The following is a 19,002-nucleotide window of genomic DNA, read 5'->3' as shown; positions in this document are numbered from 1 at the left end:
CAACAAAATGCTCACCTCTCACTGACATCTAATGATGCCTCTGAATGAGCTTCAGCCGTGCATGCTGGCTTCACTGTGCTTAGCTGTCTGCTGTACCGGAGGTTAATCCTCTCCATGTCAAAGTTAGCAGAAACAAATAAGTGCTGATGCCTTGGCTGCTGCAGTTAAAGTCCTCATATAGTAAGATAGATGGTAAATAGAGGTAATATGAGCGACCATAGGATGTGATAGCTGTGGCAAGTAAACTTTTAGATTGCACAAATATTAAAAGCTACAACTATTTAAAAATATCCTCATAATAATGATATCTTTTTTTTTATGATTCTTTTCCTAATTTGATGGCATGTCTCAATAGGAAGCTGTCATTGAATAGTTAACCTTTACCTTACCGACTCTCACATGCTTTATATCACACACGAGTCATAAGAATAAATATAAGCATGCACTGAAGCATTTTCAGATTTTTTTTTATAGTAAGATTCTGAATAATTAGCACAAGGATTGCTTGGTTCCCTTCATCGTGTAATTGAAGGTGATGATTTCTTCTTGGTTAGGCAGTAGCTTCCAGTTCAGTGGGAACCTAATCTCAGCTGGGGTCTGTTAATGCTGCTGTAATACAATGATAGCACAAGAATGCTTCTAAACAACTGTAGTTGATGGTTTAAACCTTCAAGATGTGTTCAGGGCTTTCCTTATTCTGTCTGCTATCCCACCCCCAGGTGTTTTGGGGGACTTCATTTTTCTGTCTTTCTAGTTGTCTGCCAAGCTACAGCTTTCACTGTAACTCCACAGGAGACCTGCCAGAACCTCACTTTTGACAAGTTGGTGTTTTTGCTGAGTGTCAGATTCCTGCCTGCATCTTGCAGAACACAGACCACAATATTTTGGGAATTTGAGAGTACTCTGTAGTGTATCTTTCAGTAAAGATGCATCTGACTGGCACTTCTGTCTGAAGATGTGAATAGGTCACAGTGTTTATGTAAAGCTTAATGCAAATCTGTCTTACTGAGTTCTTCACTTTGACAGGATGGTTAAACCCAGTTTTAGTGAAGCTGAATGAATTTAATGAATTGGAAAACTAGATTAAAGGAAGAAAAAAACAGACAGGAATTAAAAAAAAAACACAAAACACTCTTAAGAATTTAGAGGATGGAAAAAGCAAGAGCTGATGAACTGTTTATTAAACTTTTTTTGATGTTTCCTTTTTCACTAATCATCTCCGCCTTATTTTTAAAGATACATCTTGTACTGGAAGAAGAGATTTGCAGAACAGCCCATCACAGACTTTTGTAGTGTGATAAGAACAAATTCAGAAGCTCCATTAGGTAAGTATGCTGTTTGTTTACCCTCTGTTGGCCAGGTCACGTGATAATTTCTGGCATATACTGCTGCTTTGATCAGCCAAGTGTGAAATAATCTGACATTAGGTCAGAAAACCACAGAAGCAATGTTTAACTCTTAACCACATATTTAAACTTACCTTTTCCAAGGATTGCAACACGTGCTTCAGCACTGTGCTCAGTGAGGATGAGCTCAATACATGCTTAAATGCGCTGCCAAATTAGGGCCGGTTACAAATCAAGGCCGGGAAGCAGTGCTGTTTATATTGTGGCTGTGGAAGCTTTGGTACCCACTGCATAAATAATTGGTGACAGTCCTTCCAGAAATGTGGAGAAACATTCCCAGTGAGCTGTCTTTTCCGCTTTCACCCTGTCCGCCACCCCCACTGATGCCACTAACTCTTCCTGGACATCAGGGCCACATCGCCCTTCCTTTCCCCTACCACAATGCTTACTGGCCCAAGAGTATTAGGAGACAATATCTTCACGGTAGGGGTACAAAGACTGCCATTTTCTGGGCTCCAACACAAGACCAAAGACCATACTTCACTGTTCTGCTGCGTTGGCACAGTGGGATGTTCCCTCATAAGGACAGTGATGACTGTGCGAAGGAAGTGTTTTTCTCAGAAGTAGCTGATGCATTTCTTTGGCTTCCCCTTTTCTAACAGAAAAATATAGTTTACCTAAAAGCAGGTAAGAGAACGTTAGGTCTTTCCTGCATCTTTAATTCTCCATGGGGAGCTTAAAAGAGAGGAAGAAATGCATGCAGCCAGTGTCAGAGATGGGTGGAAGGTGAAAACTGAGAACAAAAGGGATGAAAATAAATTGTTTTAATTATTCAATTTAAAGATAAAATAATAATTTAAAGAAAAATAGTCCTAGAAAACATGAAAATCACTCCAAAGACCATAATTGCATTTCTCTTATGTATGTATGTTTTTTGCTTCTGAAATTTTAACGCTTACCACTCAGTTTGAAAATTTCAAATCAAGCGCCTGAATGCCAGAGCTTGCCAGAATTATAAACCATCAATAGCCCTTCCAGAGGACAATGAGAATACTTCATTGTTCGTTTGTTAATGAATTTGTTAATTTTAATGGCTGTCTCCTTCAAATTGATAGCTCAGAAATCAGGGAGTTTCTCTTCTTCACACAGGCTTCTGTATGAAAAGATGGGAAAGGCTGAAATCTAGCAAGTTTAAAATTGTAAAAGACTTAATAATGGTCACTTCAGTTCACCAACCACATAACCCTTTGATTAATAAATGAGTAAATTTCAGATGCAAAATATTTTTGTGTTTCTGTATTTTCTTACATGATGAGTAAGGTAATTCATTTGAATAAGATTTGGTTTATTATTAAATTGAATAAGAACATAAATAGTTAAAAGGTTAGTAAACATAAAATGTGGGTAAAACATACAAGTAGAAATGTAAATTTGGCAAGTCTCAGTGTGTGTTACTAAACAGTTACAGTGCATACCTGCAGATGGAACAAGATCTGATGGTAAAAGGTAATGGGATCAGTCTGGGTAAGGGGAGGGTGTACCAAATGATGATAATCACTGAAAACTGACAATTACTTAGGAAAATAACTGAAAATTCCACATGCAAGATAAAATTAAAGGTGATTTCATGTTTCTTTCATGCTGACTTTATACTGTAACCAATATAAATTATTAAAATTGCTTTATGTCTCCAGAAGAACCATCATAAAAAAGAATAAAGCTGGTAGTGGAGAAAACCTGTGCAATACTTTTGTCTTTGTACTGCAATATAAATGATGGTCTTATAAATATGTATATACAAATGTTTAAGCATGTTTCATTAAATTATGAAATTAAAATAGCTGACTTTTATAGATTAAAAAACACATTCTCACATTCTTAACGCATTCCAAAGGTTTAGCAAATTATGTGCCAGAAATATGCAAAGCAGCTGCAACTTCCCATCCCTTACCCACACTTCCTAATGTCTTAACAGAAGAACAGGACAATTATTTTCTTCTATGTGATGTTCTACCAGAAGACAGATTACTTAGAGAACAGCTTCAGCAAAAGAGACTGGTAAGAAATTACTGTTGTTTCATTTTTTGAGGTAAACAGTTCCATAGTGTAATATGTGGTAACTTAGTGGGCATTTTAAAGTGAAAGTATTTTTTACTAGACTGCAAAATTCTGATTTTTTATATTTTTTTTAAGCTGATTTCCATAGCTGCTGCACAAACATACACAAACTCCTTGTTTATAGATTTTTCCTTGGAACAAATTTACAGGTTGTATGTCGGTGTTCCACACGAGTGGAAAATACACCCAGAGCACTGAAAAAGGCTGAGTGTGCTGAACATTTTCCTTCTTGCAAGAATCTGCAATGCATTGACACACTATCTTTTGTGTAAAAACATACAACGTAAGGAAATTAGCAAAATAAAACTTAGTGTGTGATACTGTGAAAAGGGAAGGTGATACTTATGTACAAAATCTTCAAGCAAGTTGGTTTGGTGTATTCACACTCTCTTACCCAGATTTGATAATTCACACTCGCATACTCACAAGCACCACAGTGTGTGAGTGGAGGAAGTCTGACCAGTATTGTTTCTGTGAGATGCAAAGGACAAGAAATGCCAGCTGTTGAGTCCTCATGAACCACTCTGATTCTTCTTGCTTGGTGATGGCAACCTAGTACTTTGGACAGACCTCTCTATTTTTCAGGAGTTGTCAGTTCTGAATGGGTTATCCTTCATGTTAAGCTCTTGCTGACTTCAGCTTGCATGAGTCTTAGACCAGGTTGCTGACCACTGGGCTTTTTTTGATGTTTTCTTGTGTGGAATACACATCTGTAGTCTGTTTTTGCTGTTGGGCTAATTTAAAATGAATGTTATGTGATATATAGCAGCCTTGTTGCCAGTCTCCTTGTGTTAGGATGCAGGATCTTCTGCTGGCAAGTCATCTGTACTGTGAGGTGTTAGAGTGCAGGCCTTATGGTCTTTACATAAATATGTTCCTCAGTTTACTGCTGGCAGCTGTGTCCTGGGAATTCTCAACACAGGCCTTTTAACCCTTTGTGTTCAGAGAAGGGCAACAAAGCTGGTGAAGGGTCTGGAGCACATGTCTTATGAGGAGCGGCTGAAGGAACTGGGGTTGTTTAGCCTGGAGAAGAGGAGGCTGAGGGGAGACCTTATCGCTCTCTACAACTCCCTGAAAGGAGGTTGTAGTGAGGTGGGTGTTGGTCTCTTCTCCCAAGTAGTTAGTGATAGGACAAGAAGGAATGGGCTCAAGCTGCACCAGGGGAGGTTTAGGTTGGATATTAGGAAAAATTTCTTTACAGAAAGGGTGGTCAAGAATTGGAACAGGCTGCCCAGAGAGGTGGTGGAGTCCCCATCCCTGGAAGTGTTCAAAAAATGGGCAGACGTGGCACTCTGGGACATGGTTTAGTGGGCATGGTGGTGTTGGGTTGATGATTGGACTGATGATCTTAGAGGTCCTTTCCAGTCTTAACGATTCCTAGTTTTTACTTTCATTATAAATAATCCAGCCACCAAGCCAGGAAACATGAAATTGCTACTCTACCCTTAATTGGTTTAGTGGTGGACTTGGTAATGTTAGGTTAATGGTTGGACTGGATGATCTTAAAGGTCTTTTCCAACCTAAACGATTCTATGATTCTTCTGGTATGTTTCTATTACAAGTCTGTACATACACAGCATGCAACTAAAGACACCTTAAATCATATGTATTCAGAATGAAGCAGATGCTTACAAAAAACAAATTCTAGTCCCCAGAAAAATTGGGATTGGCAGGCAAAATCCATTTGGTTCAGCTACCCTGTGAGTGCTGTTTCAGTTTGTTGGCTAAAGTAATGTTCTGCAGCTCGCGGCCCATGACTAGCAAATCCCCAGAACCTGTGGAGTATGTATAAGTCTTACACAGCTCTCCATAGGATCCCAGCTCCTGCAAAGGAGAAATGTGGTAGTTCTGCCACTGAGGATTTCCCATGGAGTTGGAGTTGCCACAGCTTCATTTCTGTGTAGGTCCATTGGATTGGGATGGACTCGGAAAAAACAGCCGATACACTCATGCCTAGCACACTTCTCTTCCAATTCATCGTAAGAGAAGCCATCCTGGATCAGTAAAAAAGGTTTGTTTAGATCAGTATCTTATCCTTGACAGCAGCAAAGTGTCTGTGGTATTTGCCCTCTTCTGATCTGGTGGTGGTTCTTTCTCAAAAGATTCATGTAGTCTCCAGCAATTGTCAGCTCAAGAATTTCCTAATTCAGCAACATTGTATCCGTGTTTATTAACACAATAGATCTTTCTTTCATGAATGTCCAACTCTGAACCCACACAAACTTCCAGTAACTACAGCTTCTGGCAGCAGTGAGTTGCACAGCTTAACTGCACACTGGGAGAGAACCATCTATTTGGTCCTTTTGAGCCTGTCATCTCACACCTGGCTGGTTTTTTCATTAGAAGAGGTAGTGAACAATTTCTCCTTAATCTTATCCAAACCATTCATGATTTCTCTCCTGATTTATCTGCCTTACGTTGTGCCTTTCATTAGTCATTTGCTGAAGTGCACCCTTATGGCAAAGGAGGCCAACAGCATCCTGTGCTGTATTAGGAAGAATGTTGCCAGCAGGTCAAGGGAGGTGATCCTTCCCCTCTCCTCAGCACTAGTGAGACCACATCTGGAGTGCTGCATCCAGTGCTGGGCTCCTCAGTACAAGAAAGATACAGACTTACTTGAGCAAGTCCAGCACAGGGTCACAAAGATGGAGCTTGGACTGTTAAGCCTGGAAGACAAGGCTCAGGGGGGATCTTATCAATGTGTGTAAATACTTGATGGGAATGAAGAAGAGGGACTCAGATTCTTCTCAGTAATGCCCACCAATAGGACAAGAGGCAATGGGCATGAATTAAAAATCAGGAAATTTCCTCTGAAAACAAGAAAACATTTTTTTACTGTGAGGGTGGTCAAACACTAGAACAAATTGCCCAGGGAGGTTGTAGAGTCTTAATCTGTGAAGATACTCAAAACACAACTAGACACAGTCCTGGGTAAGCAGCTCTAGGTGACCCTGCTTGGGCATACAGGTTGGACTAGTTGCTCTCAAGAGGTCCTTTGCAGCCTCAATGATTCAGTGATTTGAGGTTGAGGACGCTGTCTATTTGGTGGTTCTTCACTGTGCAGCATTGTTGCACTTCTCTGTACCTTTACCAGTTTCCTATAGTCGTTTTGACATTATGAAATACATCTTGAATATTGCATGTGGGCATGCAGTGTCATAATGATGTTCGTTTCCCAAGCATATATCATGTTTGTGGCTTTGAGGAAGGAAAGAGGGTCATGATTGAGTATGCAGCTAATGTTTTAATAGAACTGTCTATTCTAATAGTAACTCCTGGCTGCTACACATTGGACTGTACTTATTTTTTTAAGGGGTGTTTGTTTCTGATTTTGTGGTGTTGTGTGCTATGCAGTCCTGTTCCAACTAGGCCTTCTCTCTGCTGCTGGTGTCAAGGGAGTGTGGAGTCTGTTGGCAGGTGAGCCATCTCATCTCCTCTGCAAGTAGACATTTCCTCAAATTCAGAAAAGGGTGCAGGATTTAGCCCAAGGCAAGTGCTGGTTTCGTTTACAGAGTAATTAAGTTAGAAAAGAGAGAGATGTGCATTCTTATTATGGTGTGAAATAGCCTTTGCTATTAACATTGTTTTAAATACCAGAATTGTATCTTCAGTTTTTACAGAAGAATTTTCTGAAATCAAGCTGCAGCTGTAATTGGGGCTAATGGAGTAGCAGCTTTAGTTACAGCAATAAAGTCTGTTTATTTTTTCATTTCCTTTTGCTGCAATCTGAGTGTTGACTTGCAAGTTAAATAGTTATTTTGCTTTGCAAAGTCTTTTACCTCCAGACAAGCTGGCAAATAGGCTCATGTGAGTTGCACAGAATAAAGACCAGAACTATACAACTTTTGGTGATTTTTCTGCAGCCTTTGAATCCTAATGGCTGTGGCTGTCTCCAACAGCAAGCCCAAACAAGGACAAATGCTGTCTTTAAAACGTGCTAGCTGAAGCATTTCATTTTGCAGTTTTGTAACTCCAGTTCAGGAATATTTCAGGCTGTATTGCAGCAGGGGAGCTAGCCAAGGTGGATGTCGTGCAGAGGCATTATGGTGACTGTGATGTATTGAGAGAGGCCAAGGAATGAGCCTGAACTAGGTTAGAGAGCACAGCTTGCTGAAATAGCTGACAAGGCTATGTAATACAAAGCAGATACGGTCTTTTGGAAAAACACAGTCTTGACAAAGAATTCGTAGTTGTGAAGCAGTACCAGGCAAGGAAGTCCTGGCGGCAAAACTCGAGGTACTAGGAGGGACAGTGTCAGTATAAGCCACTTGGGCTTATCTTTAACATTTTTCTAAAAAAGATAAAAACCACAAACCTATTTTTTGAAAATACACACAGCATTGACCTTGTCTTGCTGTCATGTTTACAGCTATTCTCCTGTCATGTGACTGGTAGGTTTAGGTGAAGAGGCTACTCTTCCTCCTGGTAAATAGACCCTGAAAAGGAGTCTTCACCAAAACTGGAAGAGGGACTCAGCTATGCCAGCTTCCCAGGATGAGCTGTTTGTATGATCCCCAGTTTGTCACAAGCTTAAACTGAGACAAGGTTCAAGAAGTTGAAGCTATGCACTGGAAGGGATTGAGATGCCGGCCTGATTTAGTGTAATGCAACATTGGAAGTGCTTACAGAGTAGCTAATAATGTCAGCGTGTTAATACCTACATCTGAAATTCTATAGGTCCTTCTTTGCCTATGTTCAGTATTTAATTGCTTTCCTCAAGCACTCTAGAACCTTGCCCATCCTTCATGGTTTTTTAAGACTTGTCACACTAATGGCCAGAAATCATTTTATCTAATTCCATAACGACTTCTGGGTAAATTCTGTCAGATTTGAATATGTATCACGTCCAACTTTTAATCCTTTCTTACCCTTTTCTGGTCTCAGTTCTTTGTTTCTTTTGTTTTAAGTGCATTTCATTAACGGTTGTGACATAATTAACCTTTCCTGCAAAGACTGAAGCCCTGAATATTGCAAGCATTCCTCTTTTGTCTGTGTTTGGTGTCTTCCTACATTAAGGAATGGATCTCTTATTTTCTTTGCTGTTTATTTCTAATGTGTTTGGGGGCAGGGGGAGGTTGTTTTTTGCTATTCCATTTTACTGTGTTAGCCTGTCTCCATCTTTTTTTGGTTGTCTTAGTTAAGACAAACTTCACCTTTCTCCTGCCTCAGCTTGGCAGCCTGTGTTACATGTCAACTGTAATTTCAACCCTCTTTTTCTTTTCATACATCTTTGCACAGTTACTTAGTTTTCATCATATCATGAAACTCTTCCTCCTTTTTTTAATTGACTCAGCTTCCTGAACAAGCTTTAAGAATGTCTTCTACATCAGTGTCACAGTACCTTTCAAGGCCTGAGTCACCTGACCTATCATTGATTACAGCCTCTTCAAGTGTAGGTTCTAGCCTGTATCATTTCAGTAGCTGAGTCAACTCAAGAAGAGGAGCAATAGGGAAGAGAGGAAGAACCTAAAAGCAAGTGGGACAGACAGCTAGGGGAACAATCCCTTATAGCCATCCCAGGTAGTCATTCCCACTGTTCACTTTGAACTTGAGCTCTGCAGACTAGGCTGGAATCAAGGATAAGGTACAGAAAAAACAATTTTCCCTATTCCTAAGAGGCAACTTGCCATACAAAGTAAGAGTCAGGTGAATGCACCTCAGAGGTTTCACAATAAATTTCTAACACTCATATTACAATCCTGAGACTTTTGCCAGTTCATTATAAAGCCAGTTAAGTTATAGTTTGGTCTTTGTACTCATTCAGTCTGCCTAAGATCTGTGGTTCAGCAGATTGTCGAGCATGTTCTCCTTCTTACACCCTTTCCCCCTCACCACCACCATTTTCTTCCCAGCTTCCTGTTTTTCCAGTCAGTCACAACTCTTAGTGCTCTCTGGGTTTTTTGTTGCTGTCCCTTCCAACCTAGTTTAAAGTCTCCCCACTTAGCTGACAAGCTGATGTCTTAAGATGCTCTTTCTCTTATTTGTCAGGAGACTCATTGGTAGCCTTTGTTTCCCCAGCCATATGATGATATTCTTAAATGCTCCCTATTTTGTCACTGTTTCCATAGCTATATATTCCTCTCCAGAAAATGTTGATCTATGCCTGTGCCTTGAACTCACCCAGAAAGATTCAGGAAAATGCCACCCATTCCTTTTCCTGTTTCATTCTTGTTCACAGTGTTTTGTGATAACGCCTTATCTGAGTATCTAGTAAAAAGTCAGGAATGCCCACTTGGGTGATCAGCCTAGACCAGATGAAGTGGAGTACTCTGTTTCATCTCTGGATAGGCAGCATCTCTTGGAAGATAGTATGTCACTGCCCCATTGCTTTCCTCTCTTCTCTGTCCCAAAAGTGGGTCTCTAATGCCATCATCCTTCATTCCTTAGTGACTAGTCTTTGACGTGCCAGTCTGTCTGTCTAGCCAGTGGAGCTCTGTTTGTGACATTCCTGAACTCTGTATGAATTTTCACATTCACTGGATGAGGGGAAAAAGTGCACAAAGCAGTCAGCAAACACATGTGTGTTGGATGGTGTGACAGCTGGCTTCAAAAATGTTGAGTGATCTTCAGACTGGACATCCTATCATGACATTTTGTTGTATTCCCTTGCATGTTACAGCTAAGCTGTTTCCTGAAGGGCTTCTCCAGCAGGCATCTCTGATAATATTAAAGAAAAGGCACTCTTCTTGAATAACATTGGAGAGGACATCATAATGATTACAGAGTTAGAAGATTATTTTTTTTTCTCTGCTCAAGAAGCAAGAGAGTACTGTTTGAAGTGGGAGAATTGAATATAGTGATCAATAAGGAGAGAAGCTGAATATAGAAGGCAGGAGACAAGCTATTGATATACAGCTAAGACTGCAGGTCTTTAGAGAGATGTGAAGTTTCTGATACCATGATTCTTTGTAAATATTTTTCCTATTTAGCAGCTACAATCACAATCTAAAGCTCATCAGCCAATCTTTGAGGAAACTGTAGACACAAAACCAAATGTAATTGTCTTACTCCAAGAGTAGTTTATCCTAATGGTGTATATAACTGTCAAATAATGTGCTTGGCAAGTTTTTAGAGACTGTAGTGCATCTCAAGTGTCACTAGTCCTGGTCTTTGTCTCAGTGTACTGTGCTGGTTTGTTTTATTGCCAGTAAAGTGTATAAGCAGCTTCTTGTTGTGATCTGTCAGCATGATTTTTTTGTTTTGTTTTGTTTTTTAAACCAGAATCTGTTTCACTTGCTTCCTTTGCCTACAGCAATAGCTAGTTTCTGTGAGCACTCAGCAGGGAAATGTAACTTTTATTTAAATTGGAAGAAACTACAACTAAAGATACACACTGTGTGTTTGAGAGATCACCTAGGAGAGCTTGATAAAATACATATTCTTATTGTAAAGTCTCTATCTTATATTATTGAGATCCAAATTCACACCCACACTGCTATCTCTGGTAGTACCTTATTTCTCAGGCAGACACTCTGATTTCAGTAGTATTAATGAGTCCGTTATCGTAACAGAAGGAATGTGGCCTGTGATCATGCACTCTTCACAACAGCGTGACTGAGTGCTCAGATGTTTGAGTCCTTCACACTTCATGAATGTTAATTCATGAAGTTCCCTCTTCAAAGGAACATCTTTAGGCAAACTACCTCCCCAGAGTATATAGCACCATTTATAAAAAGCCTTCATTGGAACTTCTCTTAAGTGATCATTTGTATAACATGCTGTCTTTCTAGTCTCTTGCCTAGAGAGGAGGAGAGCAAAGGACCAGAACTGGCAAGGCAGATGCCAACAAGAACCCCAAACTACAATATGCTCATGCCTCGATCCAGCCCACTACTGAAAATACGTTGAGACTACTTAGTATGCTTAAGTCTTTGGATGAGAAACTTTGGACTTTGCCTTGTCAGGGCTTATGGCAGTATTTTTTTTTTTTTTTTTTTTTTTTGGTCCTGAACATCTTAAAAAAGAAGACACATACTGCTGTTAGCTCAATTTTACAGACTGAACTGCAGAATCCAGTCTTCCAATGCACAAATGGGTCCCTAGATGGAGGAGTGATAAATTCAGGTCTCACTGCAGTTAAAAAGTCACTGCATGATCTTGTCCCAAACTGCAGTGTAATTTGCCTCTATCTTGGAGCTAGAGAAGTACTTTCTGCCTTAGTTTCTTATGTATCAGAAGTGCTGTGATTATAAAGTGACAGGGTTTGGAGAAAGAAATAATATATTTTTGTTGATGTGGTTGGAAAAACAGGCAAAATTTTGACCACCAATCCTTTCTTCAGGTTGGAATCAAAAGCAGCAAAATTTGTACTGAGTACTGGTTGTGAATGGTTGTTCTATGTCACTGATCCAAGCCATGCATTTAAATACCTACGTAAATTATTTATGAGTGCCTTGTTAGTAAAGGAGTTTATGATTAAAAAAAGCAGTGGTCTGACAGCAATAAAGACAGACAATTTAGCACCTAGTGTCTGTTGGAGGGAAGGGTAGCAGGAATTACAATATCAGACAAGTCTAATGGGCCATAAAACCAGCTGTCCTGAGTCCATAGCTTTTGGCATTCCATGGAGTTAGTCTTACCTTCTGAAGGCATTTTGTATGTCTTGAACGTCTCTTGAACTACAGACCAGAGACGAAGTAATTGTTTAGGGAAAAGTGCTTACTAGCTGCAAGTATGCATTTTTCATCTTTTACTGATTATCAGTATGAATTCTTGCTGATGCATAGTGCTTGAGCACTTTGGGAAAAAAAACAGGTAATTTCTTCCAAAATATTGCTTCCTAGGAGAGGAACAGGCACATTTTTTTCAGGCACATTTTAAATTACCACCTCCTAGGAGAAAGTCTGAACTCCTCACAACGACAAACTGAGCATCATGAATGTGAAAGACATTTTTCTAGACTCCAAATTACAAATTGTCATGCAAGTGACCAAATTTCCTTTGTATTAGCAGTTCAGTGTACTGGTGTATTTAAAGATGATCATCCTGTTATAAACACTTGTACATCTTTACCATGCTTTTTGTTTTAGTAGTTAAAACACAGAATAGATAGTATTTTGTAATTTGGTTGAATTTTTTTATGGTAGATCACCCATGTAGTAGAAAGTGTATGACTAAGGGCTGTAGAAGAGGGTTTTTTTCCAGACAGAAGAAAGGGAAATTGGATTCAAACTGAATTTTATTTTATTGAATACATTAAGTACTCCTGGTACTCCTGCAAAGCAACTACATTTTTGTTGCATGTAAGTATGATCAGTAATATCCAGCTTCCATTTGCCATGTTTGCAGGTGATCAAGCACTTCACAGAATTTTCCTAAAGCTATTCCACAAGAAGCTGCTAACTGCCGCAGTCATATGTACTGCTTATCTGAGCTAGGCTCTGTCTAAAAATGGGCTTCCAAGAACTTGTCATGCAGCAGTACTTACTTTTGACAACGCCTGGTTGATCTCATAAGCTTCATGTGGCTTGAGGGGACAAAGATTTTAGACTAAAAGCCTCTGTAATTTAAGCTCTACTTTGTATCCGTGGGGATATCTGTTCTGCCAATGGTTGTTTCACAACTAGTTTGACAGCCTTCAATAAAATAATGGATTTTGGAAGGTGGGTAACAAATCATAGAATATGGCAGAAAGAGTAGAGGACAAATAGCTGTTAGAACATCTCACGAAAGATAAAAAGAGATGGGGCTCAGGAATTATTCAACAAACTGTATTAATATTGTAAACTATTTTCCTGATACCAAGCTGTGGCATTTGATTCGCTTACTTTTGCAGTGTTTTGGATTACCTTTTCTGCCTGTGCTCAATTCTTCCATTCATTATGGAAAAAGAAAACTCATAGATGTGTATTTTGTGATCTGTTTACTTTTTCCTCAAGTGACTTTGCCCTCTCATTCTCTGACACTTTGATATGACACAGTATCCTAAAAAAGTTTTGGAAAATATTCATGGATGAAATGTTTTTGGGTTTTTTTGTCTTAGTATCAACCATGAATTAATGCTGACAGCCCCAACAATTCCAATGGGTTGGAAGCTGGTGCAGGTATTAAATTACATTACTCAATTCCTCCCTCATAACTTCAGCTTAAGCTCAACTTTCATTAACAGCTGAAAGTCTCCACTCAGAAAAATCTCAAAGGTTTTATGCAAGTTATTGTAATTGCTATTCTCCCTTCAGAGTCCCAGCAATGGAGCGGAGGTAGAAGGGTGTTTGGGAGTGTCTGTAGGGAAGAAGAGCAGACCTCTTGCTTTTGCTGTACTTGACTTGAACTTTTAATTCCTCACCTGTGCAAGTACCAGATTTGCTTGCAGGCTCCAAAAGTTCCCTCTAGAAATGAATGATGCCGACATGTGACAAAAGGAGCGTCTGCCTTGGAAAATATTTTTTAAACTTTGTTGAGTAAATTGATAAAGCAACAACGCTGGGTTAGTCAAAGCTTCCCGGCTCCTGAGCGTGCTGGCGCAGGGGCGGACAGGAAGGGTGAGAGCATCTGGCTGGAGGATACAGTACGCTTCTCCTTCCCCCTCAGGCATAACTGGGAGTAGCAGCACACCAGGGCTCCAGCAGGCAATTTGTATGAAATGGGAATCTGGAGTTAGGCAGCCAAATATTGCAGAACATGGGTTTTTTCCCCTCCTGGTAGAGTACAATTAGGAAGCTACGCTGGAATAGAGTTAATGGGAGGGTGGGGGTGTTTAAACCCTTGCTATCTTAATGTTTGAATTGTACGTGGTATCTTTTGATTTTCTTTTAGATTGTTTCTAGTGCATTTTACAAAGTATATAAACTGTACGCAGACACCTTCAAATTCAAGGTTAGCCAAACCGATCAGACGTGCTGCTGAGCGGAGAGAGGTGACAGCTACGAGTACCAGAGAAAGCCCCGGTTCCTACGGACATGCTGTGGGATGTTCACGGCCCGTGTGGAGCAGACAGACATCCTTACTTAATTCCATCTCTGCTGAAGGGCTCTCCCAGGATGTGTTATGCTCCATTTATCTCTTTCAGGAGTCAGCCCTGAAAAATAGGAATTTATATTTCTGTCTAGCTGACATTTTGCATAACGCAGCAGGACGTGAGCGGATATGGCCTGGCATTTGAGTAGGCGCTGCTGAGCATGCCTCCAACAGAAAACGTACACCTTTTAGTACAAAAGCAAACGAAAAAGCCACAGCATCTGCACTGTCAGGGTAACAGACTCTTAGCTGATGTGCAACAGCTACAGCTCCTAAATTGTGTGGTTGAATATGGGGCCTAAAATGGGCTAAGGCACGCTACGCTCATCCCCCACCGCAGCCGCTGGCCCTAGGCCAGATGTAACTCAGGTGTGGCACGCTCCTGCGCTCTCCAGCAGACATCCTTGTCATCCCCCTGCCCCTCGCTGGATACAGCATGCTGCTTTTGTGGAAAAGAAACAAACGGGACATTTATTTGCCCAATATCAGCCTCCTGCCATCTCTCAGTGGGCAACGGGTTGTGGTGCGGTAGGCCCACACCAGCCCATCCGTGCTGCAGGACGTGTTTGGGCCTGTGATGAAAATGGCTCAAGCCTTCCTCTTATTTCTTTTAGGGGTTTTTTTCAGGGTTTTTTTCCTTTCCTTTTCTTTCTTTTCTGCCTTCTGTGGAGCTTACCCAACAGCCGTAGCTGAATGTGAATTTAGATGTAGACTGTGAGCACATTTGGGCCTTAATCCACACGAAAAAGGTACTAAAGAGGTAGGTGAGAAACACAAAGCTCCACTGTTGCAGGTTCTAAGGAGATAAAGAGATTGAGAAAATCCCTTAAGAAATTCAGTCAGGATCCCAAATATCAGAAAGCAGGCAGTAGCACCTCTATGTTGCATACGAAATAAATCCTTTACCAGTTATCAGTACTTAAACCACAAGTACAGGGTAGTGTACTGCCAGGCTGAAAATACGCTAAGTTTTTATCCAAACACCAATTGCTCCATGTCCCGGATGATCATGGCCTTTCCATCTGAAGTGTATAGTAACTCCACAGTATAACTACACTGCTGCTGCTAGAGCACCAGAGAAAATCACCTGCTGCGTGATTTTGTTCTTGTTTGGAAAATTGCGGTCAAGTGTTGTAAAATGTCTAGCCTAGCCTGTTGCTCTACATTAAACAGGACCAGTGGTAAAGGCAACCAGCTTCTCCTTTTCCCTGAGTTTATTACATGCCATAGCTCCTTGCAGAAACTGCCAGGGCTCTTGTCATTGTTCCATATAATGAAAAACTCCTCTAGATTGCCTGCAATTAGCCATGTAAAATTGAGTTTATCATTCCACTGGGAGTTACATGGTTACCCATAAACTTGCCCTCTGATACCAGAGGTAAATCTGAACCTAAGTAGAAACAATAAACTGATATGTTATACACAGAGTCGCTTAAATAGCTGTGTAAAATCTCACTGTGGATTGTATTTATTTCTTGCACCTTGTATAATACTAGGAGAATTTTAATTGAACTTGACTGGAGCACATACTGCCTTTGAAAAAACTTGTCATTTTTGTGAGAACCCACCCTCAAAAAATACTAACATCCGGTTTGTGTCAGAAGCACATTTTAATTTTGTATGTTCATTGTTACCAGTAAGGATAAAGAGGCATAATAAGGTTATGTGATGGAATGATTGTTCTTTTTTATCTGAATAACTGTATCTGTTTCTTTTCATAGAGAGAAATTCTAGAACAGCAACAGCGAGAGAGATACGACACAAGTTTTCATAGTATGTGTATGTTCTGTGATCAAGAATTCACAGGAAACAGGTTTGTTTATTAACTTGTTTGCTTTTGTTTTATTTTTTCATATCTGCTTATCATCTTTGTGGTTTTAATGTCATTGAACCAGCTACTGCCTAATGGTAGGACTCAGAAGACAGAATTCATTTTAAGGTATAGTTTAAGTATTTCTTTCAACTGCAGTGCCATTTTAAATAGACCCCCCTCCCACTTCTCAATCCTTTAATTATTTCAGTACAACTTTTTATGCTACACAGTAGGCCGGAGTTGGGAACTGAACCATTTTAAAGAGACATGTTTTTTTGGCAGTTGTTTTAGTGGCAAAGAGAGCTGTTTAAGCCAGTATGGCTGTTTAAAAAAAAAAAAATCTATCCAGTTACATATTTTCCTGTTTAAACCTCACCAAACCAGTGTGAATTTGAAGATTGAAGGAAACAGAGGGGAGGAAAATTAGAGTAAGAATGGTGTGCTTTGCATCAGTGAAGTGTGAGCAGGAATTGCATTCAAGTGCTTGCTCTGATGAAAATTTGGTTTTACACAGTACATCTGTTTCAGCTGGAGAGACTGAGTCTTATCCCTGAATGTGTGTGTACATGGGTAGTTCTGGTACTCTGGAAAGGTAGAAGAACCTGGGGTCATTGTCCCTGCAGGTCATCCCAATGTTGCGTGAGTGTTCTATTCTCTTTACTGCCTGGTGTAGTGAAGTTCACATCATTCAGCCCCCAAGAACTTCATCCTCTGCTTACTTTTGGGTCTCGCAGAATACGTGATTTGAAAATCATGCCTGGACTGGGGTAAAAGCAAGGCTCAGCAGTGTTAACACTTAGTCCCCAAATGCAGAAATTGAGGCACCGAAGGAATTAACCAGTATACCTCTATTAGAAAAATAACTTACTTGAACATCCATTTTGTTTGTTCGTGTGTATTTTTGAGTGCTGTTTGTGTTGCTCGTGCTGTGTGAAGCAATATTGATGTAAAAAGCATATCACACCCAAGAATTTCTGCTTTGTTAACCAGCATAGAGAAAACTGACAAATGGCTTTTTAGAATGTTTCTCAAGACGGTTGTTTGAAACACGTGACTTGCTTATTCAAGTTAATAAATGAGCTTTGCTAACAGTGAGGGTCAAAATAAACTATATTGTAATTTTTGTTTAAAGGATTACATTTCATGCATGCGGATTAAGCATTTGAAATGTTGCTGAATGTTCAGCAGAGCTGAAATTGAAAACTTCCTATTTCAACAGAGTTGCATTTTTTTTCTAGCAGTGGCAGCAACACTATTATTGTTTATTTAATGTTGGCTTTTATGCATTTTTAGAGCAATTGGTTTATTTCAAGTCACTAATTGAATAATTCTCATATGTATTCAAAAATATGTCGTGTTGTTTGTGACTGTCTTTTGTAGATCTGTCCTTCTCAACCATATGGCAAGAGAGCATTCTTTTAACATTGGGCTGCCAGATAACATTGTGAATTGCTCTGAGTTTTTGGCTGTATTACAGGAGAAGCTCGACAAGTAAGTAGTTTTTTGTTTGTTTTTTTCTAATGGACTTAAGTCATATTTCCTTTAACCTTGGAAATAAGTTGAGTTAAAATTAATTCAACATTCATGGTTAGTTAAGAATAAACAGAGAGAACATAAGTTTATTGTGAGTGCTCTTAGAAGCTTTTTTTGTTGAATTATTGAAAGCTAATTCTTAACAATTTGTAGTACGTGTTTGCTGGAAAAATGGAGTCACGTGCAGTGCTTCAGTTATGCATTGCACAGTTTTCATTGACATCAATATTAGCCCATCCCTTTTTCTTATAACTGTTAATGTTCTTCTTTCTCATCATAACAGTCTTTTTGCTAAACATCTCTTTAATCACTGAATGCAGCATTCTTATGCCAATCTTCATTTGCCTCTCTATATATTGATAATGTGGGATGTTCGGTCTCTGCCTTCTGTATTGCTTATAGAGTACATCCCAGAGCAGAAGGGGAAAGCCAATGCATACGCAGCCTCAGAAGCATGTAAACCTGAGATGGCTGAAGAAGTTAAAAAGGGAATTTGGGAGAAGAACTTGGGTAGCAAAGAGCAAGAAACCCTTCACTCTGAGTTTCCTTTGCCAGTATCTAAGTGCCCTTTATGGATTTCATAAATGGAACAATATGAAGTATGCCGCGAATATAAATTGGGCTCTGTCGCGAATATGATTTTTTACGCAGCTTTGGTTTAGCAGCAATTTAGGATTTATTAATATTTTTGAGATAGATCACAAAATTAGGTTATATAGTTCTTAACAGCACTGAAGCATCAGCCAATTTAACAGAGCAATTCAATGGAATATGTTACAATCAAAATAGCAACTTAGTTAAAGATTCGAGAATGGCAAGGGTCTCACCCGCAACTTGCAGTGGGGTTGCACACACAGATGGGGTTTAGATCAAATCACACACACAGGCAGACAGACCAACAAACAGCTCTAAATCAAATTGTGTGCACACAGACAAACAGTTCTGAATCAAATTGCACACGCATACACAGAGGTTGACGTGATTAAAATGTCCCTTTTCATAAGTTTCATAATTACTCACTTTTATGTGCCGGCATTCATCAACGGATGGTTGGTGAACCTCGCGAAATCAGGCCTTTGAGTCCTCACAAAATTGTTGACAGATGATCCTTCAATCCTCATGAAATCTACCCTGAGAGGCGTCCCAGCCTGGGGGGAGATACTGGGTCACACAGCCTGCTGCGGTCCCGGAGAGCTCAAAATGTCTCCCTTTTGGATCGCTATTATAGGATCTCGA

At 39.8% G+C, this 19,002-nt stretch overlaps 1 protein-coding gene across 1 annotated transcript in view; it reads left to right on the top strand.

Moving 5' to 3' along the window:
* The window catches only part of ZNF277 (zinc finger protein 277), a 35,479-nt gene that overhangs the window by 2,519 nt on the left and 13,958 nt on the right, over window positions 1–19,002 (top strand). Inside the window, exons 3-6 of the mRNA XM_075727860.1 lie at window positions 1,237–1,325; window positions 3,322–3,404; window positions 16,142–16,233; window positions 17,614–17,724. Coding sequence (XP_075583975.1) covers window positions 1,237–1,325; window positions 3,322–3,404; window positions 16,142–16,233; window positions 17,614–17,724 — 375 coding nt within the window. The remainder of the gene's footprint in view (window positions 1–1,236; window positions 1,326–3,321; window positions 3,405–16,141; window positions 16,234–17,613; window positions 17,725–19,002) is intronic.

Source organism: Pelecanus crispus, chromosome 1 (assembly GCF_030463565.1).
Source record: "Pelecanus crispus isolate bPelCri1 chromosome 1, bPelCri1.pri, whole genome shotgun sequence".
NCBI classification, from domain to species: domain Eukaryota; kingdom Metazoa; phylum Chordata; class Aves; order Pelecaniformes; family Pelecanidae; genus Pelecanus; species Pelecanus crispus.
This window is presented reverse-complemented; position numbering and strand designations above follow the sequence as displayed.